This window comes from Temnothorax nylanderi, unplaced genomic scaffold (genome assembly GCF_030848795.1).
Source record: "Temnothorax nylanderi isolate EJ_2023f unplaced genomic scaffold, tnyl_v1.0 TNYL_tig0023_pilon, whole genome shotgun sequence".
Classification (NCBI taxonomy): Eukaryota; Metazoa; Arthropoda; class Insecta; order Hymenoptera; family Formicidae; genus Temnothorax; species Temnothorax nylanderi.
In genome coordinates, this window is record NW_027249085.1 from 781,595 (window position 1) to 809,339 (window position 27,745).

General features: G+C 38.4%; 4 protein-coding genes across 17 annotated transcripts in view; 2 read left to right on the forward strand and 2 right to left on the reverse strand.

The window, feature by feature from the left end:
- Ih (hyperpolarization activated cyclic nucleotide gated potassium channel Ih) overlaps nt 1–3,746 on the reverse strand; it is a 135,704-nt gene extending 131,958 nt beyond the window's left edge. For 6 of the 11 annotated variants that reach the window (XM_071700688.1, XM_071700684.1, XM_071700685.1 and 3 more), the window contains exon 1: nt 321–3,741. The gene's annotated coding sequence lies outside the window, so the exon portion shown is untranslated. Of the gene's footprint in view, nt 1–320 lie in introns of all 11 variants that reach the window. The other 5 variants (XR_011717588.1, XM_071700689.1, XM_071700679.1 and 2 more) reach the window with 4 other exon arrangements.
- Nucleotides 3,747–6,710: 2,964 nt separating this feature from the next.
- Oga (O-GlcNAcase) lies at nt 6,711–16,989 on the forward strand. 3 transcript variants are annotated; one of them, XM_071700675.1, is made up of 13 exons: nt 6,711–7,220; nt 7,348–7,399; nt 7,576–7,909; nt 8,173–8,617; nt 8,808–9,367; nt 9,433–9,753; nt 9,819–9,993; nt 12,296–12,349; nt 13,847–13,932; nt 14,017–14,186; nt 14,258–14,453; nt 14,537–14,696; nt 14,871–16,989. In XM_071700675.1, the coding sequence occupies exons 1-13, from the start codon at nt 7,151–7,153 to the stop codon at nt 15,005–15,007; spliced, it is 2,760 nt and encodes a 919-aa protein (XP_071556776.1). In that variant the 5' UTR covers nt 6,711–7,150; the 3' UTR covers nt 15,008–16,989. The 3 variants fall into 3 exon arrangements, with proteins under 3 accessions (XP_071556776.1, XP_071556779.1, XP_071556777.1); XM_071700676.1 differs by having other exon boundaries at nt 6,712–7,220; nt 8,808–9,352; XM_071700678.1 differs by lacking the exon at nt 12,296–12,349.
- Nucleotides 16,990–17,006: 17 nt separating this feature from the next.
- Nucleotides 17,007–21,811, reverse strand: LOC139769544 (uncharacterized). Of its 2 annotated transcripts, XM_071700692.1 has the most exons (12): nt 20,818–21,811; nt 20,197–20,404; nt 19,876–20,123; nt 19,525–19,714; nt 19,278–19,433; nt 18,947–19,118; nt 17,994–18,098; nt 17,838–17,920; nt 17,612–17,676; nt 17,487–17,527; nt 17,203–17,323; nt 17,007–17,131 (listed from the first exon to the last, which is right to left on the reverse strand). In XM_071700692.1, exons 1-12 carry the CDS (start codon nt 21,004–21,006, stop codon nt 17,042–17,044), a joined length of 1,668 nt encoding a protein of 555 aa, XP_071556793.1. In that variant the 5' UTR covers nt 21,007–21,811; the 3' UTR covers nt 17,007–17,041. The 2 variants fall into 2 exon arrangements, with proteins under 2 accessions (XP_071556793.1, XP_071556792.1); XM_071700691.1 differs by lacking the exons at nt 17,007–17,131; nt 17,203–17,323; nt 17,487–17,527; ... (1 more) ...; nt 17,838–17,920; nt 17,994–18,098 and having other exon boundaries at nt 18,136–19,118.
- A 34-nt stretch (nt 21,812–21,845) lies between these two features.
- Spt5 (Transcription elongation factor subunit Spt5) lies at nt 21,846–27,279 on the forward strand. The gene is made up of 12 exons (XM_071700674.1): nt 21,846–22,106; nt 22,189–22,312; nt 22,673–22,761; nt 22,854–23,109; nt 23,189–23,421; nt 23,512–24,010; nt 24,100–24,448; nt 24,530–25,119; nt 25,206–25,567; nt 25,648–26,049; nt 26,570–26,745; nt 26,862–27,279. The coding sequence occupies exons 1-12, from the start codon at nt 22,091–22,093 to the stop codon at nt 27,114–27,116; spliced, it is 3,351 nt and encodes a 1,116-aa protein (XP_071556775.1). The 5' UTR covers nt 21,846–22,090; the 3' UTR covers nt 27,117–27,279.
- Nucleotides 27,280–27,745: the final 466 nt, after the last annotated feature.

The following is a 27,745-nucleotide window of genomic DNA, read 5'->3' on the forward strand; positions in this document are numbered from 1 at the left end:
AATAATAAAATGTTAAAACCCGCGAAAATAAAATATCTGTTTAAATTTTGACAGGGAACAAATTATTTCAATTAATTCGCGAGAATTAACATTAATTTGTTTAAATTGTATTAATATAACTTCTATATTTTTGTTAATTATCTTTAATTTTCGTATCTTTCAATTTTTTTCATTTTCAAAAAAGCTTTCTGTGTTGGTTCTTCGAATCCATTATACTGTTGATATCGCACAGAACAGTGAATTCGTTTTTGTTCCTGAAAGATCAATCCTGAAAGATCGATTAGCGAACACTTGGTATTTTCTTTTGCATATATACGCACCTGGCGATTTATCAGGATACAGTGGCGAACGAAATCCCGCATCGGCGGTGATTCGTCATCCCGTCCCGATCTCCCTCGTCCCTGCGCACCCTGTGCAGGCGCAATTATAAGCCGGCGCCCTCTCGGCGTCGTCGACGGTGAGATCGGATAACGGGTCTCGAATTATATCAGTGCATCACAGTCCGCGGGTCCGACGCGCGAGCACCGCGATCAACCATTATTATCCCGATCGAACACACTCGCGTCGCGTGCCGCACTCCTCGCCATCGTGCCTCGCATCGCGCGGCGTTCATTCATTCATGCTCGGCCCGTGACGGTGGTTCCCCGTGAGAGCGCACGTGGGTGTCTATCCACCCCTCCCGCGATCATCACCTCGTTATATATCATAATATCACAATGGACGATTTTGTTTGTTAATAATCTCCTGGCGTTTTTACGATACGTGGTAATAACCTTAAGCTTAGAAATCACAGTCGCGAATTGATAACGGGTCCTCATGCGTGCCCCCTCGCGCGGTGTACCTCGCGACGTCCTCGCCACGTCCACGTCGTTCACTGCGCATACTTCCGTCTTCGGCGGCGACGGCCTCGACCGATGAAGAAGAGGAGCCGCTCTCCTCTATCCCTTTCGCTCCGATCTTTCTCCCTCTCTCTCGCTCTCTCTTTCTCTATCTATCGCACGCCGGCGATGACCTTCGCGAAGTCGATCAACTCTTGCTTGCTTCCACGTTCTTCGGGGTTTCCGCGTCGACCGCGATGACGACGACGCGGAACTGGCGCGAGCTCGCCGGCTGTTTAGCCTTCCTCTCCTACTGCGGATTGCTGCGGACGGATTGCTGCGTCTTCCTCTCCTCTAACGAGCCCGATCGCCGATCCCGACCTCCGACTCGGCGCCGTTATCGATCATCCTCGCGCGTATGTTTCCCGCGGTCCCCCCTTTTCTTTCGTCCGACACACAGGGACTCTCCTCTCCACGTCAAGGGTGCGATGCGCGCCGGGGATTTATCTCACTCTCTCTTCACACCCTCCACACACTTTCCGCTCTCTCTCGTCCTTGACTTCTCGCTCGAGAGATAAGGGGAAGGACTACCACTCGACCGACTCGACGTCGTCGGGCCGCCGAACGACGCGACTCCCGAATCGCGGGGAACGTCGTATGACGACAGCCTGCACCGATCCCGTTGCTGCGTCGTCGTCGGGGGTTGTCTGATGTCGCAGCTGGCTGTTGTGCTCGATCGCTCCTGACTCCGGTCGACGACGGCTCGTACTGCTGTCCGCGCCGTGGCGCGTGTCCGCGCGCGAGTTCTTCCGCGGTGTCGGCTTCCTGGGGGAGCGCGCGGCGCGCGATGCCATCGTCCTCCCTGTGCCCGTGCCGACCGCCGACTGTGTGCCGGCACACACGACCGCCTCGTCCCGCGAAGACGAGGTCCGCCGACCGCCGAGGCGCGTGCTCTCAGTAGTCGCTCAGTGTCGCGACGTGGTGACGCGACAGGCGACCTTCCGCACGGATCCTATCGCTGGATCGTGTCGGTTGACCGTTGTCCGCCTTCTCCTCGCGCCGATGATGCCTCGGGATTGCGTCCGAGGATCGCCATAGCTCTGCTCCTCTCGTTGCTCCGATGATCGTGGAGCATTTGGCGGGCGTCGCTCTGATAAGTCAGAGTAGGGAATCCGTACAAGGTGTATAGGGTATTGAAAGGGTGGAAGTATGGGAAAAAGAAGAAATCTTTTTTCGGTGTCTCGCAGCCGAGTACTCTCGTTTTAACGTCCGTCTCCGAGAATCCTCTTGAATTTTCAGAGCGTCACGAGTCCTTACGCGGTGACACGTTCACCTTCGGTGACGATGATGTAAGTTTAATCGCGACTTGCCGCTCTTCCTCCGTTGCACTCTCACTCGATCGCGACAGCTCGTCGACGTCGTGGTGGATGCGATCGCGTCATCGTGCACCGTTCGACATCGCACTCTCACTGCGAATGGAACCGGGTCCCGGTAGTCGCCCCGCTGAATCCGCTTGATGACACACGGCTCGCGTGACAATGACACTGTCGTCGTTTTGTCGTCCTCGTCGTCGTCCAAGTCGCCGTCGTCGTGGTCGTTGTCGTCCTCGTCGTCCTCGTCGTCGTCGTCGTCGTTGTCGCCGGGAGGACTCTCTTGTGTCGCTCTTCGCTTATTGGTGGAGAGACGACGACGTCGTCGTCGTTCAAGGATGACTCGGTTCGAACAAATACCGATGAACAGGGTAGATGAACAGGGTTCTACCGGGTGGCAGCTGCGATTCTTAACGATGGATCTCGTCCGCCGAGTGCGCGACTCGCCGACAGCGATGATGACGACTCTGTGAATCGAGCGCGGGCGGAAACTGGCTGGTCGACGTCGGTTGGCCCCGGCTGGCGAATACCGTACTCCGAACGCCACATTCGGTACCACGGTCGGTCCTCCTCCACGTTCCTCCGCCTCTCGCGCAAGCTCTCCTCTCTCTGTCTCGCTCCCCTCTCTCTCGCTCCCTCGATTCTTCCCTCTCGAGTTTCGCCAGGTTCTCCGTCCTCGTCCTTCTCCCTACCCACGTTTTGCTTTTCTCCCCCTTTTCCGATCTCGATTGATGTTTCTTCGTAGATTTATTTCACAACTCTTCTTGTTTACTCATCACTTTTTCCCCTCTCGTTTCACAGTTTCCCCTCTCTTTTTTTCTCTCTACTTCTCCCTTATCGCCTTCTCTCCCTCTTTTTACCCCCTTATTGCTCTGTCTCTCATCCGCCTCGCCCACTTACACTCTCTCTCTCTCTCTCTCTCTCTCTCTCTCTCTCTCTCTCTCTCTCTCTCTCTCTCTCTCTCTCTCTCTCTCTCTCTCTCTCTCTCTCTCTCTCTCTCTCTCTCTCTTCTGTCGTCCTTTATCACGCGCTATCCCCGTTGCACTCTCCGCCTATCGGAATTCCCAGTCATCTCTCGACCTCAACGCGGGACGCGAAGCAACTACCCTTTTTGCTGCTACTACTGTGAAAGGCGACGACGAGGTGCACCAGCCCTCCTCTCGCCCTTATCGATCACGACGCATGTCGCGCGGATTTACGAAAGACCTCGTCCCATCCAATTCCCATCGAGATGAGAAAGAAATTTCACTGTTCCCTCCTGCTCGTTCTATTTGCTCTTCCGTGTGTGAACTCGACGAAAGAAAGAGATGCACACGGTGGCGGTACCACGCATGGGGGTGGGGTGGAGGGGGGAGGAGACGAAGAGCGTGCGCCGTTATATGTGCCTATCTGTCTACCTGTCTGTCTATCCGTCCGTCCGTCCGTTCGTCTGTCTGTCGGTCTAGATGGTAGCGTGTTACGTGCGTGTACGTACTGCCTGTACAGCAGCCGTGTAACATATACAAACGTAATCCCGACACGTCGATGTTGGGCGGCTGATAGCCGGCCTCGCACTGCTTCCCCGATATGGCTACGCGTCGTAACAACAGCAGCGGCCCGGCCGTGCGTTCTCCATTCCCCTCGCGCCCACCCCGGGGGCGAAAAATCGCCACCCTCTCGTCACGACGACCCGGGCGCCGCGCCGCGATGTTACCTGGAAACGCGAGTCCTTGTTATAGGGACTCATCCCTTTCCCTAGGAGTCTTCTGTGTGCTTTGTGATCCTTAATATCTTCTACATCCCCTCTATCTGAGGAGGGGATGACACGCAAGAGCAGCTTGTGTAAAATATTTCACGGAAGAATAAAATATTGTATTCTTTTATAGAAAGAGCTTTTTTCAAAGACGCACATATTATCGCGAGTTGATATTTTAATAAGGGACGCGTTTATTTGAAGCGTCTGTGATCTGACGGTGTTATAAGCCAGTTCTTATCATGTTGGAACTAAAAATCATGGGAAACATCGGTTCTTAGCGATGCACGTGTTCCTGTCGATGGTATGCGATACGATTGTCTATTTTAAGTATCATTTGCCTCCTTCCACTTCCTAGAAGGCCGCGAATACGTCATGTATCACACTCCATTTAACCAATCAGTTTGGAAATGCAATCAGTTATCGTGCACTCAGTCCTATACCTACTTGAAATCGCTAACGTAACCTTGCTTCCTTTATACCTGCAGTTCTAACTATATTGAACAGTGCAATGTATGTTCAAAGAATGTTCGGATTGGCACGTCATTTAAGAAAACATTTGTATTATCCGAAATAATAAATCTGCATTAAATGAAGGACAAATAATTTTTCTATTATTTTTATACATTCTTCAGAAAAGATTCAAAAGCCAAACGATAACTCAAATAAAAACATACTTACAATTGATTCTTTATTTGTTCAGTTGTCACGTATTTATCTACGGACTTATCTCAATCCTAAATTTGCAAAAATATATATATGCGTATGAATTATTATATTTGTAGCAAACGAGGAACCAACTATGTTGTATTCCATGATTATTCTCTAACAAAACTTAATTTAATTTAATTTAGTCTGGAACGTTTACGCTTCTCTAATTCGAACGCGAATACGTAACGTCTTATGTCTGGAAACCGATAACGGGAAGAGGGGGCAGAGAAAGAGAGAGAGAGAAACGGAAGCGATGTCCTCAATCGAGCGACGTCGATTCATTGTCTGACGAATGCGATACCGTGACTACTTACAGAAGATATAGGGTGACCGTAAATTTGCGCTCACATTCCATTCTCTTCGGAGAATGCGACGTTCGCTCTTACGTCTCTCAAATATCAAGAACGAGGTTAATACTTTCTATAAGACTGAAATGAAGCATACAATTCTAATGTCTAACGTAAAGATCACTCGTGAATCGTCATCCATGTAAAATGTATTTTTAGACAATACGATTCGATAATGGCGATTATATAGAATCGTAATCATACCATGATAACTTTACGATAATTTTTATACCCCAGCGAGAAATGACCCATCGAATCGACGTCTATAGACGTCTATAGACGTCGATTCGATGAGTCATTTCTCGCTGGGATGGTATGTATCCTCATTAATAAGTAATAAGCGTAACGAGTACAATCATTCTTAATAAATAATAATTTTTTTACACAGTTACGCGCTTGTGTCTTAATATTTACATTTTCCCACTTGTTAGAGCAAATGTGAACTTTCCGTGAAGTTCAAAATGACAGGATAAATTGTAAGGTGATCCTGTTGCTCGTTGGAAAACGCAAAGTTCACCAAGGGCGGAAGTATATATCGCGAGTATATATATATATACAGAAGTGACGCTCTCTCTCATTCATATCGCGATAGCGTCTAAGAGGCTTACTTGGTTCCTATTTCTGTCCGGTCGCTCCTAAGTCCCACGTTGCACGGATAATTAGTTTTGCAAATACACATCATCCGAAGGCGAGCGCAATAACATAATCGCATAACGCTTTATTTGTGGAGAAGACGTGCGAACCCTCGCCCGGCTCGCCCCGCGGAGATCACCCATCACCCGCGCAACGAAACTTTCAAAGTGCAAGATTGTACTTGAGGCGACATCTCGCGGCTCGCGGCGCTTCTCGATAGCTGCGTTCGGAAAACCCGTCTCCAGATGCGCCACGCCGTTTTAAAATTTATTTAAAGAAACGCGCGTTTTCTATCTGTATATTTGCGCATCATGATTTGGTTATTCGAGAAATATTTTATTATTAATTATTATAACTCTTTCGTCAAAATTTAGTATGTCAGATTACAAAGTGTTACTTCCAGCTGGAAAGCTTGGAAAAGCAACGTTGCTTGGTTTCTCGAATAATCAACAGTCGTTGATGAACGTTATTTAGACGGAAAGCATGCGCTTGGACATGCTTTTGTCAGACATATGAACATTTTGATTATTTATAATTCCATATATATCTCTAGCTAGCTGAACGCAATTGAAACTGTATTCGATAGTCTAACAGCTGTTAGATATGTTTGACAGATAATATATTTAATTAGTATTAGGCGGTAAAACGGGCATTTTGCTTTCAGACGATAATCACAATTGTTATTATTAAATTATTAGAATAAATTTTAGAAAAGGATATATCTAAATTCGATGCATTCAATCACTATATGACAATTAACATATCAAACAATACCTTTTTAAACGATGCCATTTAGTTAACACCATAGTATTTGAGTAGAATTATCAATTTTCTATAGTATTTTGCAAAGGATTATTAATTTTTCGTCGTTTGACTGTAGGCGATTCCGATTGAATGAATCGCCGATCGAGTTAATCAGAGATTTACTTAGGTCGGCTATTAGCTATTAGTCGCCTTCGGGGTGAAACCGAATACGAGGACGACGGATGAAACTTTATCATCCCGAGTCTCGCGAGGAGATTCTCCCCGCGGCTGTGAGCAGTGAGATACCGACGTGCCGGCCGCGGCGCGGAGCGCGGAGGGAGCATTGTTTCTTTTTTCCGCCGTGTTCGCGCCGCGACCCGCGACTCGCGGCCTCGATGGATCGACTGGATCGACAGTCCGACAGATCGTTCGACGGTATCGATCGGCGTGCGTCGGGTGCAGCAGGTGCAGCCTGTCATATTTACTGATCCTCGCTCGGGGCTCGAGACTCGGGACTCTGGATTAGTCTGGATATTCTCCGGACTCTCCCTCGGGAATCGCGGCCATCGCGTCGCGCGACGGAACGTGCGTTATCCCACGATTGACGATTGTTCGTGCAATCGCGCCGAGCCCACGTCGTCGTGTCGCGGTGATCCCACCGCGATCATCCCACAGGAGGCTCCTCCTCCGTCGTCTCCTCCTTTTTCCACGGGGTAACCAAGCACCGCGGGGGGCCATTTTTGCCCGCCTCCTGGATTCTCGAGGGCCAGACGTGCCTGTCCCGCGCGATCCGCGATGACGGAGACGAACAGCGCCGCGAATCTCAACACGAAGAACGGCAACTTTATCTGCGGCGTGGTGGAAGGTACGTACGTGGTACGACCGGAGCCCCGTACGGCACTTATTGGGAATGTAACCCAAACGCGCCTCTTATGGTATATGACATTCGCGTCCTTTGCCCCCAGGCGTGTAACACATTTCTTCGTTCGCAGGTTTCTACGGACGACCATGGACCACCGAGCAACGAAAGGATCTATTCCAAAAGTAAGCCCGCATTGTAAACGCATTTTTAGTCATTCTTTTATGAAATGCAAGGAATATCATTTTTCTCTTTCACTCGCTAAATATATTAATTTCTCCTATCCACCGTGAACATTACATTAATACATTGTTATATTAATGATAATTGATCATTAATTATAAATTATGCTTATTTTTAGGTTGAAGAAATGGGGAATGGACTCTTATCTGTATGCGCCAAAGGACGATTACAAACATCGCGCTTATTGGAGGGATCTGTATACCGTAGAAGAAGCCGAACATCTGACTGGTCTAATTACAGCTGCTAGGGAATACGGGATAACATTTTACTACGCATTATCCCCAGGATTAGATATCACGTATTCCAGTTCAAAGGAAGTCACTGCATTGAAGAGAAAACTGGAGCAAGTCAGCCAGTTTGGTTGTACAGCATTTGCATTGTTATTCGATGATATAGAGCCAGAGATGAGTGAAGCTGACAAAGAAGTGTTTCAGTCTTTCGCACAAGCTCAAGTATGTATATAGTGTTTGTAATATTCATGTAATGTTAGTGATTTTGCATATATGTTAGTTTATTGTTCCCAAAACGAGTTATAATTTATTTCATTTCTCTCAATAAAAAATTCTTTGACTTTTCGATCTACCTTTTATAAACTGAATGAAGATTGGAGTCCAGCTCAAAACCCAAATACGAATTGATTGCTCTCATACAGAGTCATGCGTCATTCCACATGATGCATTGAATCTTATATTGTTCTTTTTTTTTTTATTTATAGGTGTCTGTCACAAATGATATTTTTCAACATCTTGGTCAACCTCGTTTTCTTCTGTGTCCCACGCAATATTGCGCAACGCGCGCGATGCCAAATGTCGGGTCTTCGGAATATCTCAACACTCTTGGAAGTAAATTAGCTCAGGAAATTGACATAATGTGGACTGGACCTAAAGTCATATCGAGACTTTTAACTGTCGAGTCCATTGAAGAAATCACAGAAGTGCTCAGGAGACCACCTGTTATCTGGGATAACTTACATGCCAACGATTACGATCAGAAGAGGGTGTTTCTTGGGCCGTATTCTGGTCGTTCTCCTGATCTTATACCTAAGCTTAGAGGAGTTTTAACTAATCCTAATTGCGAATACGGAGCGAATTTTATAGCAATTCATACATTGGCTCAATGGAGCAGATGTAATGTGGATGGAAAAAGAGACCTAAGTTTAAGTAAGATTTTCGCTATATTTTATTTTATAGATTTTTTTCCGTCTTTTGTAAGATAAACTTCTGAGAAATATCGCGAGAATGATTAGACTTGAATTTAAATTCGAATCTTCTGCTTTTCGGCCAATTGGTTTATACATTTAACAGTCAAGTACCAATAACAGAAATTGATAAGACTTATTCTATATTGTAGATGATACTATATCAGCAGACATTAAATTAGAAACCGAGACAGAGGATGGCGTTCTCGGTGAAGATGTTCCGTCAACATTATCGCCGAATATGTATCATCCTCGACAGGCTCTGAAAAATGCGATAAGCGAATGGTTGTTAGAATTCAACAGGAAGAAAGCAGCTTGGGGGGTAATAGCCAAGCCACAGCCATGTGTCGCTCCTACGATACCTATCCCAATAATTCCCTCCGTGAACACGTGTATGAGTCTTACGTCGACGACAACCACCACAGTTTCTGCCACACCTACGCCCGTGGCGAATTCTAATCATCTTCAAGCATTAGCCGAAGTTTGCTCAAGTGTAACAGGTAGCGATAGTTTCGTACCTCCGCCTGGGCCTGTGATGAATTCTCTAGTGTCAGACATAAAGGTGATCAGCGAGCCTGTCCTGACTACGTTATCCACCTCAACCGGATTGTCTTCTATTGAACCTATGGACTGTAATACGACTCCAAATAACTCGCCGGCGCATATAGCAAAAATTCCAGCGGAGGATGACGCTATGGTAGATAACACTTCTGTAAGTCGTTAAAATTTTAGTGGATTTAGTTATGCATGTATAAACGTGTGATTTCTATTTGCTAGACATGCAGCGAAGCTTCCGGAAGTATGCAAGTAGAAGTGGACGGCACTTCTCCAATGGTCAATGGTACACAAATGATTATAGAGAACGATAGCGAAAATCATGAGAGTTCCGATAACGCGGATGTGGTATCACAGGAACCTGTGGATATCGATAAACAACTCACACATGAGGATCTATCGCTCTTATGCGATCTATTTTACTTGCCGTTTGAGCATGGGGGTCAAGGAATTCAATTGTTACAAGAATTTAATTGGTTGAAGAGCAACGCTTATGTTGTTATGAAGAAGTCCAAGGAAGAAGAACCAACGTCTGAATCAGACGTGAGTTGCATTGAGAAGAAATTTATTTTGACAAGTTCGATGACATATATGATAAATGGTTTCAGATTGAAGAATGGCATCTTCGTGCCGCTAAATTGAACGACATATGCAATGCGGTAAATAGATTGTTCCAAAGACTCACATACTGTAATAATCGTGAGTTATTGTACGATCTGTACTCGTACGTATGGGATATGAGGGGAGTTGTTTCTCTTCTAAATAGTTACGTGAAATGGCTGGGTAAGTTGCATTTGATTCATATATGAGATATTGTCTGATATATTGACATTATTAAAATACGTTAAAAATATCTCCAAACAAACAGTTTGTTTTCTAACAAGTAACAAATAAAATTAGGTTATAATAGTAATAAGAATGATTGACAGTAAAAATAATTGATATAATTTCTGAAAACTTTAAGTACGCTTGTATTTATAAATTTGAATTATTATAATTAAAGTAATCTTTAATTTTACAAAATTCTTATTTAATTACTATTTTCTAACGTGATATATATTAATTCTTGTCAAATATCAGGAATATGTATGAATCAAGATAAGAATTTTAATAAATATACATAGTCTTGCTGTTATTTTTATTATATATAAAGAAAGTCTATTTGAAATGCTAGTATGCTGGTAAAAATATGCAAGTCAATGATATTACTAATTTTTTAAATTCCAAATATATATATTTATTGTGTGCTCTAGTAACAATCTGTTCAAATAATCAATTATTTCTTGTAAATATTAATCTTTTCGATATTAGATTCAATCCAATTTCTTAAAATTATATTCATTGTACTGCAGACAAGTGCTGTTGTTGACTTCTCTTAGAAATATTATAATTTATTACCTATACTTATATTTCAGAACAAAAGTGTCTCGCGTATCGGTAAGTGAACGTTATCTTATTTTTTGTTATATAGTTTTATCTTTTTACAAGGAAAATCTCTTCTTTTTACTGATTTGATTAAAGATAGAATGTATACAATAACGTACAGCATTGCTTATACTTTGTCAAGATACGATTATTGTCAAAATTATTATCAAAATATAATTGAATTGTTAAATATTAGTCCTACATGAAGTTTGTTACAGAAATTTTCATGTTAAATACAATATATTAATTATTTATATATAATTTATATTTATATATATAAATATATAATATATTCGGTATTAAAAATGTTATAATACTAGTATAATATTTCTGTCAGACTTGTCAGATTAATACACGATAATTTGTTATATTTCCTTGTAAATTGATGTAAACTGACGCTGCGCAATCTTTTTTTTTTTAATATCTGCTCTTTGAAATCCGTAAATTACTGATTGATAAATAATTTTACACAATATATTTGATGTCACTTATGTATATCAAGTAAGAAAACTTAATTGCTTTTTGTTTAAACAATATCTAATTGTTTTGGAGATATCTAACAATTTTGAAACATTTTTTTCTTTGAAAAACTTGTTTAAAAAGATGACAACTGTAGTGAAATAGTATTAACAGTAGATTTCTTCTGCTTATTTGTCGTGTTTATAATATATATACTAGGTAATATAATTTTCAAACTTTGTGCATAATATTAAGTAATAAAGATTATCAGTAATATTCGGAAGTGTCACATGTCACAAATTGTATATTCGTGAACTTAGTATGCATTTGTTTCTGCGCATTAGAGATAAATGCATCGCATTTGCGCGCGTAGGGAAAACTTTGCCATAAGTCAGAAAAGTTACATAAAAAATACATGTTTTTACTCATTAAATGCTTTTGAAGACAGAGTATGTGAGTAGACAGAAATCAAATGAAATTTATTATAATACACTTGCTACAAATATGCATATACAATTGATACTCAATTTTAGGGTAATTGTTGTTTTTAACATTTTTATATCTTTCTAAAAACGATTCTGACTAATGGCCGCTGGCTAAAATTTATTTTGACGATTTTTATGTAGGCAAGCCACAACATCTATTTTTCTGTTTAATAAAATTTATATTACTGCACAATATATAGATTTGTATACTTTAAAAATTTTTATCTTTGTGCTTAAAATTGTTTAATCTAAATCTAACTCATAAATGGTATACGTCTGATTGAAAATGTGAAATAAATTGATGTGGCTTTCCCATGCAATGGCGAAAAGATCATTTGTAGCAATGGCAAAAACGGTGATTCTATGAGATGATATTCAACAGCATCTTTATGGAGGTGAACAAATACTGGATTTAAAAGCAATCTTATACCAGCTATTAACGTATCAATCGACTTTCTTTACAGATAACATGAAACAGGAGTTTGTTTTCTATACTTAAATTTTTATGCAATAACGTATTAAAATCTAAATTAGAAATTGTACATATATGTATATTATACATGTTCCTCTCTAAACATATTTATTCCAATCAAAATTGTATATGATTTAAGATCTATAGCGAATATTCTCCTGTGGAAATGTAAATGTATCAGGATCAGTATAGCTTTGGTTCATTCACTAACTCGCATTTCTGTGTTTTTTTGTCTTGTTGATAGCGTTTGGCAGATTCCCATCGACGATGACGACGTTTACCCAGGGCAGCTACACATGTATGCGGTTTAACAGTCTTTGAGTAACACGGCGGAAAGCGCGCGAAATAATAAAGTTTCAAACATTGCAGTGATAGTTGCATTTCTAAATTTTTGTTTGGGACTTTACAAAAAATATTGTCTCGTTTAACACGAGCGAGAAATGTGTGCATATCTATAGAAGCAGCGTTGCAACAGCTTGAAAAATCAATGTGTACAAAGCAAATTTATTTTCGCGATTCGCTATGTGATGGACATACTTCCTATATATCGCAAAGATTATATATATATATATATATATATATATATCCACGTCCACGTTTAATCCTGTTATTTTACTAAAACTATATATGTGATACACTATACAATGTCGTTTCACAATCTGTTGCATACATATGTTATATTTTGTGATGATTTTATTTTTAGTATTAATATTTTGTGTTCTTTGTAGAATTAATTTTTTGCGTCTATATAATAATTCATATTTAGAAATGAATTATTTTGAAAGCTCTTTTTTTCTATCAGATTTTATAAATATATACTTGAAAAAACGTGTGATCGAAATGATTTAATACTCATATATCGATTTTAATACATTTTTGCGTTTCTGAAGTAAGTCCATCAAAGAATTACGTAGAATTGGCACAATTTAGCAAACAAGAAGTTATAAACTCTTGAATGTCTCCCTGCAAATCGTGATCTTTGATCATTTGCGATAAGATACTTTTCCGAGTCTTTTGATTTGCGAATATGACGATGTCTTGTGGATTAACAATGGTATTACGACATGCAAAAATATCTATTCTTTTTTATCTTAAATGATCAATGCTCCTACGCTCCTTTTGCCAACTTGCCTGCACTAATTTGTTTTACTTAGTTTCAGAAACGATATTCTTTTCAGGCGTGATAAGAAATTTTATTTCAGGCGCATATTGGCAAACTGGACTATTATTCCACTTTTCCTAGATTCCACTTTCCTATCCTAATCCAGTGCTTCAAGAGTTTAGCATTGCGCGAGCTTTGGTGCAACATCTATGAAATCCAATTTTTTTTTCTATTTACTAATATCGGTTTCTCTGGAATAAAATATAATATTTAGTTACAGTAACAATGTAATATTTAGTTGCAGTAACAATTAAAGTTTCTTGAAGTATTATATATAGATTTTCAGCTTTATATTATACATTGTTAAAAGAAAGTATATTTCCATTATAAAATTTACCTCTCTATCTGTATAATATTTATTTTGAATCTGTAAAAATTGGTGCACCTTAGTTATCCGATTGGATGAATCATTCTTTTTCTCATACTCCCATTGACATGGAGCGGAACAATTCCGAAATAAATGAGAGAAAGAAAGACATTTCCAATCGACTTGTACCTTTGCATGTTAAAGATTTAAGCAAAATTGATGCCCAGAGCAGTGGAAGCCAATTGAAATTAAACTACACGCATAGCGCGCGAATGTAATTCCAGCATTTCGTGATTTATTAAAAACAATTCTGTATCTTGGGATAGGGTTTTCAAATGGTTGGAAAGAAACATTTATGAGTGGAGACCAGGAGCCATGGGTTTTTCGTGGTGGACTTACGGCTGATTTACAGGTATATTTCATTTCCTTGCATTTGTTTATGTTTGACTATAAAAATGATGAGATACATTGAAGAACATTATTTTTGTGTGTTTAGAGATTAATCCCAGTTGATAGTGGCAATGATTTATTCGTCTATAAAGCACCGGAAGTGCCCAGTAGTGAGATATATACAATTCGGCCATACTTACCGAGTGATGAAGAAGCGGTTTATGCGGTGTGCAATCAACTGAATAATTGTACAAGTTCATCAGCTGTAGCAGACAGGTGCGTATAATATTAACATATTATTTTTCTATTTTTCTTGAAGAAATTGTTCTGAATATCTATCTATCTAGACTCATCGGAGGATTTCTAACATTAAGTCCGGAGTTATGTATGGTTGTTGAGGATGAAAATGGTGTAACGGGCTACGCAGTGGCTACGCTGAATGTAAAATCCTACAATCAGAAAATGGCTGTTTCCTCGATTCCTGAACTGCGAATGAAATATCCCTTAGACAATAGCATTAGCGAGCTGCCACAAAATGTTCAGGTATGAGAGCACTAACGATTTTACCTATATCTGTATTTTATATGTTTACCATCGTACTGACTATTTTCAAATAAAAATTGTAGGATGCCATACAATACTTTCATTCATTTATTCCGGATGTGTCGGAACAATTGTGCAGACAACATCCGTCGAAGCTTATATGTGGTATATTACCAAGTGTGACAGATCAGTCTATTTGTAAACGTTTAATAACCTGCGTTCTTGCAGCTTTAAGAGCAAATGGTACGTATTTTAGTGATTTAAAACATAATAAAATAGACTACTCGATCTCTATTGAAAATTAAATTATGTATACTTGTTCCTAATATAATTAAATATTATTTGATGTTATACTTTATATTTCAAACATAGGTAAATATATAAGTGTATTTATGGAATATGTTTTGTGTGGGATAGGTTCTTTCGGAGTACACACAACGATGTCGGCAACGGACAAAGAATCTCACGAATTCTATGGCAAGCTAGGCTTCGTTGATTTAAATCCGGCGCATGAGGAATATCCTGGAATTAAAACTATGTGTAGAAGTTTCTAACAGAGAATTAATACTCCAATGATCCTCGTCAATAAAGTGTATCTACTTGGACCATCTCCCGGGAAAACAACGGTTTCTTAGGATAACTCCTAAAACACAGAAGCTAGTAATAAATTTGAACGCCTTTATTCAAGACCTTTTTAAACGTAAACATGCAAACGCGATAAGTGTACTTTTTGGAGAATGTTCGCACACTTGAAAACATTATTTCTAATATATTCGATATAATCTTTCTTATAGTATCGAAATCTTTAAATGTATTTGATACGAATGTACACATATGTATATAATAATTAATGCCAAGTTTTAATATTATAGTGATACTTCTGTTAAAAGGAGATGAATAAGCATAATTATATTAAAGAAGATGTATAAGTATAATCAGATTCGTTTTCAGTTCAACATGAATTATATTCTTTACTTAACACACAGTTATGTTTATTATATTATTAAAATATATATATATGTATTACATTATGCCATATAACACTTCATGTAGTATCTCATTGGTTTCATTCTAATTGGATTCCTTCTCAAACATAGTATGTATATAAAATTCTCAATATGTGCGTGATGAAATGCCAGTGTGTTCATTAATGAGTCGTTGGAACTTTATTTAAGAAAAGTATTTTCTTATCGAAATGATAATACGTATGAATAACTGAATATAGTTTTAAAGTGCATTTTTTTTAAATGCGCTTTAAACTTTCTTTTAAATGAATGTAAGAAATGAGTGTGAGAAATTATGACACAATTTAGATTTTAAATATGTAGTCCTAATCTATATCTGATAATCAGATTATGTATGAATGAGTTTCGTAGTATTCACTGCTCAACTACAAGCTTGTAATATACATTAATCTACAGCAGTAAGGTATTTTAGGTTTTATGTACACGTATATATAATCTCACATATATAATTTTTCTTATGGATTACCTTAATCGGCTCTACAAATGTATGTATATATCTCTTATGTAATGAATAAAACTACGAAATGTGATGTTTTCTTTTTTAGACATCTAAAAAAGTAAATATTACTTTGTCGTAATCCATTGTTATTAGACATAAACAAGATATATGTTAGATGTTCTTTTTTATATTAATTATTCCATACAGACATTACTTTAATTAAACACTTTATAAGTGCATTATTAAGTATCATAGAACGTATTAATTGCTAGAAAGAGAACTTTTTATCTTAACTTTTATGTTAATACAATAAGCGAATACAAAATTTAAAGCGCAATGTCGTAATAAGAACAATAACGTGCATTACATATGTATGTAAAAAATATTTGAGTGATTTACTTCTTATGTCTCTACGAAGGTATTAATAAATTCACCATTAACTGTACAAGTTAAATATATTAATGCATGAAGTGTATAGAATTAATATAAATAATAACGTACAAGATTAAAAAAAAATTAATCATAAAAACTTATATAGATTATTTGCCTTACATGTATTGTCAGTACTACTGTGCTATTTAAAATAGTTTTCCAAGAATTTTGTGCAGTACCTTCAAACGTTACTAAAAAGCTTCATTGAGTGCCATGTACAAAAAGAAAAGAAATACATTCTCACAGATTTATATGCTAGATTTTACTTGTACTTTGATGGTAATTGCTTTTAGAACTTTTGTACTGAATATATTCGATGATGGAGTAAAAAAGATCGAATGCACTGGCAAGGAAACTGGAAAGGACACCAATTTTTTAAAGGATTCTTACGGTTATTTTTGAAATACGTATAATACATCTTTTAATAACTTTATATCTTATTTCATTGTTGATTACGCGCTTTCTATATATAGATATCTGATACATCCAAGGAATATTCCATTCCAGTTTTTTATTATGCATGAAAAGCTCATTTCTTCTCCAATTACCTTGACATGTGCTAGCGAGACTGGGCGTGAAATTAATATTGTAATACATACGATATAATATTGTTTTATTTAAATAAATATTTCAAGAAACATTGAGTTTTTTCTTAAAATTTTCATAAAAAATAGAATCAAAATAAAAAAATATTAAGATGAATTATTTGGAGAATTCATTGGAGTTGATATAATTTCGTTGTATCTTCTTAGATTGTGTACTTCCTTTTGAAAATGTGAGAGCTATGAAATAAATTGAGACAGTAATTTTAATTTTCGTTAATAAACTTTAACCGAAATAATGTAGAATATACCTTTTCAATTTCAGTTTGGAGATATTTTTGTTTAGATTTAGGCGTCAATATTTCTGAAGATTTTGTAATTTCGAGCTTTTGCAGGAATCCTGTTAATTCTTCAATCTTTCGGTTTATATTTCTGGAATGCGATGAGTAATGTTTAAAGTTACACATTGACATAGGCCTGTATTCTCAGCTCACTTTTATCGAGAAATGCGCGCATTTGTGATAAAAATGAATTGAGAATATGGGCCTTATTCTTTATACCTTGATAAAATGCAACATTATTCATTCGAACTTACATTGATCTTAATTTTTCCCGTTTATAATTATCTGCATCTCCCTAGATTGCACAATAAAAAGAAAAAATTCTCATTGACTTTCCATTTCAATATTTTCAGACAAATATGCATATTAGTTATCATACCGCATTTTGTGGACGTTTTCGAATTGTAGGGTAATCTTCAATGTCGATTGCGAATGGAATATCATCTAATAAATAAATATTTTATATGATGTAATATAATAAAATATTTTATTATAATACAGTCAAATTTTCATATTTTGTACTCATGTTCCAATAAGTAAAAAATATGAAAGTTTAATTATAAATCCCAATTTTTACTGCATGGAAAGAGTTATTTGTTATATACCTTCATTTCTCCTCGATATTTTTTCCATGCTTTTATTGAAGCTTCGTTTGTCACGTCTCCATTCTTTTACAGTGTCTAAATCCCTGCGTATTATATAATACAGTTCATGCGTACTGTTTACAATTAGTAAGAGCACAATTTAAATAGATGCCTTACTTAATTCTTTGAATTGTTGCTGATTGTGCGCCCAGCAAATCTCTCGCTTTAGAAATCCATTGCAGTCGTTGTTCCATGATCATATTAGTACCTTTACCTTCGCATCTAAATGCAAAAGATTGATCGCATTTTTTACATGCAATTATAAGAAGATAATTGATTCATTTTGCATACATCTTTTAAATTTCCGAAAAAATTAGCCTAATAAATTAAATTTGCCTAACTAATTAAAATTTAGTAATTTATGAAATATAATAGCATTTAACTAATACTATTATTAATATTTTATTATTATCAGTAAAAATATAGTTTGATATATAGTTAAGATCTAATCAGCTTTTTTGATATCGAGATAATTCTCCAAACACGATAACATGCTGCGCGAGTCTTTCAGCTGTATCGGCCGCAGCTGCATTCTTCGCATGTCTTTTGTGACAATATCGAAAACCAGCTCCGGATGTTCAACATTCTTACATTTCATTTTTTCCTCGTTATTCCTTGCTGCGGAATAATACGACTTTGCGAGCGCGATGTGTTTCGTCTCGTTACTAATCGTCTTAATTCGACATTCCTTTTCGCGATAATGTTTATATGTTATCAATTCTGTAATGTTTTGTCTAACGTAACACGATCTAGGCGACGGTCCGGTTAAGTGCAAGATTTTCGCATCCACCTCGGCGATCTCTCCCTTGATGCAAGTTCTCTTGACATCGTGGCACGAAGCTATCATTTTTAAAAATGCGTGCTGCTTATCGCATTTTTCATCCTGATTATAGTTTATCTCATCGTTACTCTCATTCTCCTTCTTATTACTCTCGTCTTTGCATCGAATAGCAGGAAAATTTCGTGCGCACGATGCGCAAAGAGAACCCGCTGGACTATTGTTACGTGTATCGCTGATATAACTGTTTGCTAAATTCTTCAGAAAAGCGTCATTATGCGTGTTGCTGTACCTGTTGCTGGGCTTGTAACCTCTACTTTTCTTTCTGATCGCAGAGCCTTTGAACGAACCGCCGATGTCGTTCGCGCTTTTCGATATTCGCCGTGGAACTTTTGATAATTTCCATCGTTTTTCACGCGGAGACCGATAAGCCAAGATCGTTGATGCCTTCGGTTCAATTTTCTCTAAAATAAATTTGATTTAATTTCGATCAGTACACTGATGATTATTCCAGTTTGTTTTGCTAGTTATTTCAATAATTAATTAATTAAAATAAAATCGTTGATATGTATGATTGTAGTGTGACAGAGTTGCAATAGAATGCGCAAATTTGAGACTCTTACGTTCTACGAACGTCACGGGCTCATTCGGATGCAATTTATTCCATTCAGATCGGAGATAACTGAGAATGCTCGAACATCCGAGAGCTATAACATCCTTTGGAGGTGCAGTGATAGGATTATGTGCTACATTGAGGGTTTTAAGTTTCGGCACCAGGCCTATAATGAAAATTCACAGCTATCATATATGTATATAACAAAATAACATAGTTGACAAAGTAATTATATGACTCCTTACAAAGTTACTTACAAAGTTCTAATGGCAATTTCTCGATTTTATTTCCTTGCAACAAGACAGTTTCTAGTGAAGGATGCGATTTAATACTCGTAGGTAGACTTGTCAATAGATTATTTCGAACGTCCAGCCACTGTAAATGTTGTAGGGAAACGAAGAGCTTTTCGGGAAGCTCGGTAAGATTGTTATCTTCTAGGTACAGCATCTAAAATTGAATGAAATTAAAACTTATTAAAATTTAACACACAAAATGCAGAAAACAATGATATAAAAGTGACGTTGCAGGAATCAGATGAAATCTGAATTTAAATCTTGCAAACATTTTTTTTTTTTTCATTTCAAACATTATCCACATTGCATGCGTACTTGTATCGCAGGATATTTCTCAATCGTTTCGATAGGGAGTGATATGAGACCGGTGCTCGTTAAATCTACAAAAGTCTCAGTGTATAACGGAGTCCTATTTGGCGGCGGCGTTGAAGGCGGAACAAACGTAATCGCAGATTTCTTCGTTTTCTTCTTCCCTGCTATTGAAGAAATGTCTGAAGCACTGTCCAGCAATATATCTTCACTAAGCGAGAGATACGAATCGTTCCCTTCGTTGTCTTCCAGACCTTTTCATATAATGAAGACACATATTAAAGCATGTATTCAAATTTTGTATTTTGACCTACATCTTATATCTACCTAGAGTGGAGGCAGCCTTGCTATATGTGGCAAAATCCTGTGTCTCTTTGCCGGAGGAGGCACACGTATTTTCTTCGAAAATAATATCGAATTCGGACGATGTTTCTTCATCCTCTTTGTCTTCGAGCGCTTCCCATTTCAACGCTCGCGAGGATCTTGCTGGAATATCAATCTCGGAATTCTCTTCCTCGTTCTCAATATCATTTTCCTGCATGCATAAATGTTAAGATACTATTTACACATGTATATACATATATAAATTTTGAAGCAAAATCGAAACGTAAGCCTCTCTTCTCATATTTATCGCATGTTTCCTAATAAATGATGTGAATCATACTTTCAATACAGTTTATTCTTGTTACAAATATTCTCAAATTCTAGGTTTTAATTAAATTAAATTGAACAGTAAAGCATTTAGATTTTTTTAAAATTTAATTTAGTCGAGTGATACTTTTTAATTTATCCGAGCATTATACGGTATAATGTCAATTACAGCAGCAGTAATAATAGAAAAGTGCGATATCTATTAGGTACTCCTGTTTATCACAAACAATCAATTGTATTGTCTATTTCACTGTTATTTATAAAGAATAAATGTTAGAATCATATTGAAATTCACACCTGCACCCCCGTTTCCCTGGATGTGTCATCGTCGTTCGTTTCCACGGTCGATTGCTCGCCGATCAGTTTATCCGAGTCGTTCTCTACGCTGCCCACGCATTCCTGGATCGATGGAAATTTTTCAGCTTTTGGACCCTCGAAAATTCCGTAATATTGCGCGAGGAGGCTTTCCGCGATGTCTCCGGACATATCGAGGATAAACGATGTGCACGAAAGGAGATTAATATTCAACGGCGACTACAAACTACAACCCCTTTGTTTATCTGTCGCCTAGGTGATTCGACATCTTTGCGTACTTTTCACTTGATAGAAATCTACTTCCAGGATCTTATAAATTTATATATGGAAATAAATTAATTCTTTATTTGCTTTCATGCATTCTTGCAGGATAGAATTTACAAGAAATTAATAAAATGATTAAGTCAACAATTGATTACATACACCGTCCTTTCTCTGTTTATTATTCTTCTTTTAAAACGGAGCCAAGTTTAGAAAGGATGCCTTGTACGATTAATTAATCGTATTTAAAATTTGTGTACAATTAAAAGAAGATACTTTATTGGAGTTTCAACCAAATTTCTAGAAGCCTGCATTCAGATTCTAACAAAAGTTCCAATTAATTTAATCGGCGATTAATTAATGACTTATAATATTTTAACATAAATAAAATTATTAATTTCTTGTTGTGTTGTTTGATGTGTAGAAAGAAATATTATTAGAGATAGCAAATCATCTAATTTTTGTTTCAACTCTGCCCAATAGTATGCCCAAAATGTAGTCAATCGCCGATTAATAAGTTAATTTCACCAAAATCGGCCTAAAATAATTCTTTTTTGATAACATAATACATGTATGCACACGTGCGCTTGAATTTACGCGCGTGTTGGAGAAATTTGGAGCACGTGTTTCCTGTGCACGTGCTTCCTGTTTCGGTCCTGCTTCCAGATGCCTTCGTTAGAGGCGCTACCGCTTTTCTACGCTTCTATCTGCTTCTGCTGCTTCGCTCAGCGCTCAGTCCTCAATTGTCTTTAATTTACGCGTGCCGCAGACGTCACACTTGGTCGCACTCGCTCGCGTTCGACGTTCGACGCCATGATAAGTTAGTGGCAGTTCCTAGTGGTTACTGGTCTTGCTTTGTGTCACGGTACTCTTGTTCACATTTCTCATAGCGATTATCGCTTGCTCCCGTTAATCTGCGACACTCCTACACGTTCTCGGAGTATCCAATCTCCGTCTCCGTTCTCACAATCCGGCACGTGCGAATAATTCCGATATGTCGGATTCGGAAGGTAATGATCTCGCTGATAGAGGCTAGTGTCGGCTAAAATGCAACGTAGATAATGCGAAAGTACACAACGAGACTTATTGCAGGTGCCAGCGACGCGGGGAGCGTCGGAGGAAGATCTCGAAGCGTCTCTCGCAGCAGAAGTCCTTCGCGTAGCTCGGGATCCAGGAGTCCGTCCAGATCTCGATCACGTTCCCGATCACCGTCTGGGTGAGTCCACCTAATGCTCCGGTCTGTTTTCTATTGCAGAACTGGCTGCACTATAGTTCAGAGTTTATCTTCTTTTACTCCATATTAAAAGGAAAAAGATAAAATCTGATTAGTGCAGTTCAGCAATAGAAAGCAGACCCCTCGTATGTAACATATGTACAACTCCATTATCGAATATGTCGACACGTAATAAGAGCTTTAGCGTTAATTTATTTTTGTTGCGAATCCAAAAGAAAAATATCGAATCTGATATTTTATTTTCTTGCGTCTGCAACGAAGAGATTTTTAGATGTTTCTTAAATAAATCTGGATTAATTTATCTTATTATATATATATATATAATGTTTATTTTATTTGTAGCTCAGAAGATGGAGACCCGAAGCTAGACGAGGCAGAAGAAGTCAGATCGGGAGATGAAGAAGCTGTGGAACCGGAAGAGGAACCTGAAGGTATGATAAATCATAAAATTTTTAATCACACATGCAAAGTTGTTTTATATTTTTTTGCCATATATGTTATGTTTCATATTTTATGGTTGCAGGAGAAGACTTGGACAATAGCAGTGAATATGATGAAGAAGAAGAGGAAGAGGATGATGATCGGCCAAGAAAGAAAAAGAAGAAGGATAGGTTTGGTGGGTTCATCATAGATGAAGCTGAAGTAGATGATGAAGTTGAGGATGACGATGAATGGGAGGAAGGTGCCCAAGAAATTGGCATCGTGGGAAACGAGGTGGACGAGTTAGGACCGACTGCGCGTGAGATTGAAGGACGACGTAGAGGTACAAATCTTTGGGAGTAAGTATTAAAATTTTGGAGATGATTTCGTATTTGTTTTGATAAATGTAATCGAGTTCTTAATGAACGGATTTTCTAGTTCGCAGAAAGAAGACGAGATTGAGGAATATCTCCGTAAAAAGTATGCAGACGAGTCGATTGCCGCTCGTCGCTTCGGCGACGGCGGTGAAGAAATGAGTGACGAAATCACTCAACAGACTTTGTTGCCCGGCGTAAAAGATCCCAATTTGTGGATGGTAAAATGCCGGATAGGAGAAGAAAAGTCGACCGTGCTGTTATTGATGCGGAAATTTATCACGTATCAATTTTCCAGTAAGAAATATAAATTTGAAAGATTTATATTTTTTTGATTATTTTTTATTGCATATCTCTTAATATTCTTTTGCCTTTTAAAAATTTTAGGTGAACCTCTTCAGATAAAATCCGTTGTGGCACCGGAAGGTGTTAAAGGTTACATTTACATAGAAGCTTACAAGCAGCCGCATGTAAAAGCTGCTATCGATAATGTTGGCAACCTCAGGATGGGTATATGGAAGCAACAAATGGTACCAATTAAAGAGATGACAGACGTGTTGCGAGTAGTTAAAGAGCAGACCGGTTTAAAAGCTAAACAATGGGTCCGTTTAAAACGAGGCATTTACAAAGATGATATAGCTCAAGTTGATTATGTCGACTTAGCACAAAATCAAGTTCATTTAAAATTGCTTCCGAGAATCGATTACACCAGACCACGTGGGGCATTGAGAACAGCGCAGAGCGAATCTGAAGCATTGAAACGTAAGAAGAAGAGACGACCAGTAGCGAAACCATTCGATCCCGAAGCAATCCGTGCTATTGGCGGTGAGGTTACCAGCGATGGAGATTTCCTTATTTTTGAAGGAAATAGATATAGTCGTAAAGGGTTTGTATTATCACATATTATGCTAATATTATTATATATATTTATTTATATAATTATTATTAATTAAAATTATTTCTCATTTTACGCAGTTTTCTTTATAAAAATTTTACTACAAGTGCTATTATCGCGGAGGGTGTAAAACCTACACTCTCCGAATTAGAGAGATTTGAAGAAGCGCCGGAAGGTGTTGAGATAGATTTAAGTGGTACTCCAGGAACTGGAACTTCTGGAAAAGAAGATCAGTCTGCAATTCATTCCTTTAGCAACGGAGATAATGTAGAGGTTTGCGAGGGTGAATTGATAAACCTACAGGGAAAGATCGTTTCCATAGATGGAAACATGATTATGGTTATGCCAAAGCATGAAGAACTTAAAGAAGCTTTGGAATTCCAAGCTTCGGAGTTGCGAAAATACTTTACGCAAGGCGATCACGTTAAGGTAAAATTTGTGATATTGCTCGTTTTAAAAATAGATTTCTTTTTTTTACAACGTTACAATATTATTTTAATTAATCTGCAGGTTGTAGCAGGAAGATACGAAGGTGATACAGGTTTAATTGTTAGGGTAGAACAAAATAGAGTAGTTTTATTTTCTGATTTGTCAATGCACGAACTCGAGGTTCTTCCGAGGGATCTACAATTATGCTCTGACATGGCTACCGGCGTTGATAGCTTAGGACAATTCCAATGGGGTGACTTGGTGCAGCTTGATGCGCAAACAGTCGGTGTTATCGTCCGATTAGAACGTGAGAATTTCCACGTTCTCTCTATGCATGGCAAAGTGGTCGAAGCAAGGCCGCAAGGTCTTACGAAGCGTCGAGAAAATAGAAACGCGGTCGCTTTAGACTCGCAACAGAATACCATACAGAAGAAAGACATCGTTAAAGTGGTCGACGGACCGCATGCAGGTCGAGGTGGTGAAATTAAACACCTGTACAGAAGTTTTGCCTTTTTACACTCGAGAATGTTCGTCGACAATGGTGGAATATTCGTATGCAAAACCAGACATTTACAGTTGTCCGGTGGAAATAAGACAACTTCCATTAATTCTATGTCACCAGTGGCTGGATTTATGTCTCCTAGAATTGCCTCTCCGATGCATCCTAGCGGGTTGGTCTCCTTCTCATTCTATATTCACTTTATTGATATATTCTTTCAACGTTTACTTATATATCAACTATTGATTAATCTTACAGAGGTGGTTTTGGACGGGGCGGCGGAGGCGGAAGAGGCAGAGGCCGTGGTGGCGGTGCCGGTGCAAGACGGGATAGAGAATTAATTGGAACCACGATTAAAATAACAGGTGGACCGTACAAGGGAAACGTGGGTATTGTGAAAGATGCGACAGAGACAACAGCGCGCGTGGAATTGCACTCCACGTGTCAAACAATCTCCGTCGATCGATCTCATATAGCAAACGTCGGCGTCCCGACAAAGGATGGTGGCTTCAGCAGTTACAACAGAACTCCGGCTTACGGTGCTGGTGGGCAGACGCCGATGTACGCGAGGGACGGATCAAAGACACCTATGCACGGTTCCCAGACGCCTATGTACGAAAGTGAGTATATTTACACATGTATTTTTTCTTTTATATGAGATGATGTGGAAAGTACAATTTTTAAAATTTCATTGTTATAGATGGTTCTCGCACCCCTCACTACGGTTCAATGACGCCGTCTCACGATGGATCGCGAACACCAGGACAATCTGGAGCTTGGGATCCGTCAGTTACTAACACACCCGCCAGGACGAACGATTTCGACGGCTACAGTATAGAAGAAGGTGGCTCGCCCGGTTACGGGCCCGGATATCCTCCTACTGGTGGGCCGTTTACTCCGCAGACTCCGGGCACCATGTACGGCTCGGAACAAAGCTTCAGTTCATATCAGCCGAGTCCTAGTCCTGCGGGCAGTGCTACCGCGAGCCCAAGTCCTACAGGCTACGTTGCTACTCCGTCTCCAAGTGGTACTGGATACACTACTAGCCCACATGGAGCATTTGCAACTCCTTCTCCGATGGGTTATAGTCCTATGACACCTGGTAAGTAATATAACGATAGCGGAATCTCTCTATATGAGTAGATGAGGATTTAGTCTCTATTATAGAATCTAAATGTTTTTCAGGTTTCTAAATGGTTTTATAATTTAACATTGCAATATAATCACTCTTTAACTTTCTTATCGTATTATTTACATGTAACGATTATGTAAATATTAACTCTATATCTATCCTATTATCTACTCAATTATATTTTTTTATATAACTGAATTAAAAAGCAGAAGCAAATTGAACGAATGAACGAAATGAAATGTGGGTTTTCGAAACGAGTTATCATTCATCTCGTAGTACTTTATTCACAACTTTTAACTCTTCAAATCAATCTCTTATTAAAGCGAGACGTACATAAAATGAAGGTTGGGATCGAAACCGGCAGATCTGCCGAATACGAATTAATTGCTTTCATACTACGCGTAGCAGAAACAAATTCTCGATCGTAACAAGTTATAACTCGGTATGAGGTTCAATACTTGTTATACACCATAATTCGTAATTCTTACAGGAGTACCAAGTAGTCCATACAATCCACATACACCTAGTTCAACAGGAATGGATGCAGTCGGTTCCGGTATCATAGGTAGCTCAGAATGGCATACGACGGATATTGAAGTACGCATTCGCGACTCTCATGACGATCCTGCTCTCGCTGGACAACAAGCAGTTATTCGAGGAATTTCAGTAAGTGATTCTGTGTCAATTCTGAATAACATAAGATATTATTGCGATACCGGTAGTTCACATATGCGCATCTTTTTAATTTTATTTTTCAAGAATAACACGTTTATTTGTGACAGGGTGGTATGTGCACTGTTTATCTACCTACCGAAGATCGAGTTGTGAACCTAGTGTGTGAACAACTGGAACCTGTGGTACCGTCACGCGGCGATCGAGTCAAAGTAATTCTAGGTGAAGACCGCGAAGCTGTCGGCACTTTACTTTCGATCGATAATCAAGAGGGAGTGGTAAAACTCAACACGGACGAGATAAAATTCTTGCAATTGCGATTTTTGTGTAAAATGAAAGCACTTGATTTAAAAGATTTGAAGTAAACAATTTTCTAATTCGTACACGCTAATATTGTAGCGTAGATATTTTCGACACGGTAATTGATATCTTTTTATCTTATAATGTTCACTTCAAACATTTTACATTCTTGTATATTAAATGTCTAATATATATCTGACAGTAATAATAAATGATAAGTGATAAATATGTCATCATGTGTCTATTTTTTTTCTTGTTCTACATTATAATTCGTAACAAATTCGTAGTCGAAAAGAGACAGTATAATTCTTTGATTTTTGGTTACTGCTGTCACGATTACAGCTTGTCCACTCATGTCTTAAATTTTTTCGAATTTTTTACCTTATTTATTTAATATAAAAAAATATATATATATATCCATTTTTATAAATTTATATTTGTAAAATAAAATGAACAATCATGTCTGAAGTTACTGTTTTATTAGCACGAAGTAATGCGCGTGATAGAAATATAGTTGTGATAGAATAATGGGCACAAGTCGTTATAGGCTTGTCAGAAATACCCAAGAAACCCGCGAAAAAAAATCACGCGGTTGAACATTTAGAATTGTTGTTTCGGAGCATGAATATATGTCCCTTATGGTTTTTTTTGGTACTTGTAGGTTGCATTTTCAGTAAAAGGTTTGTTGCATTCG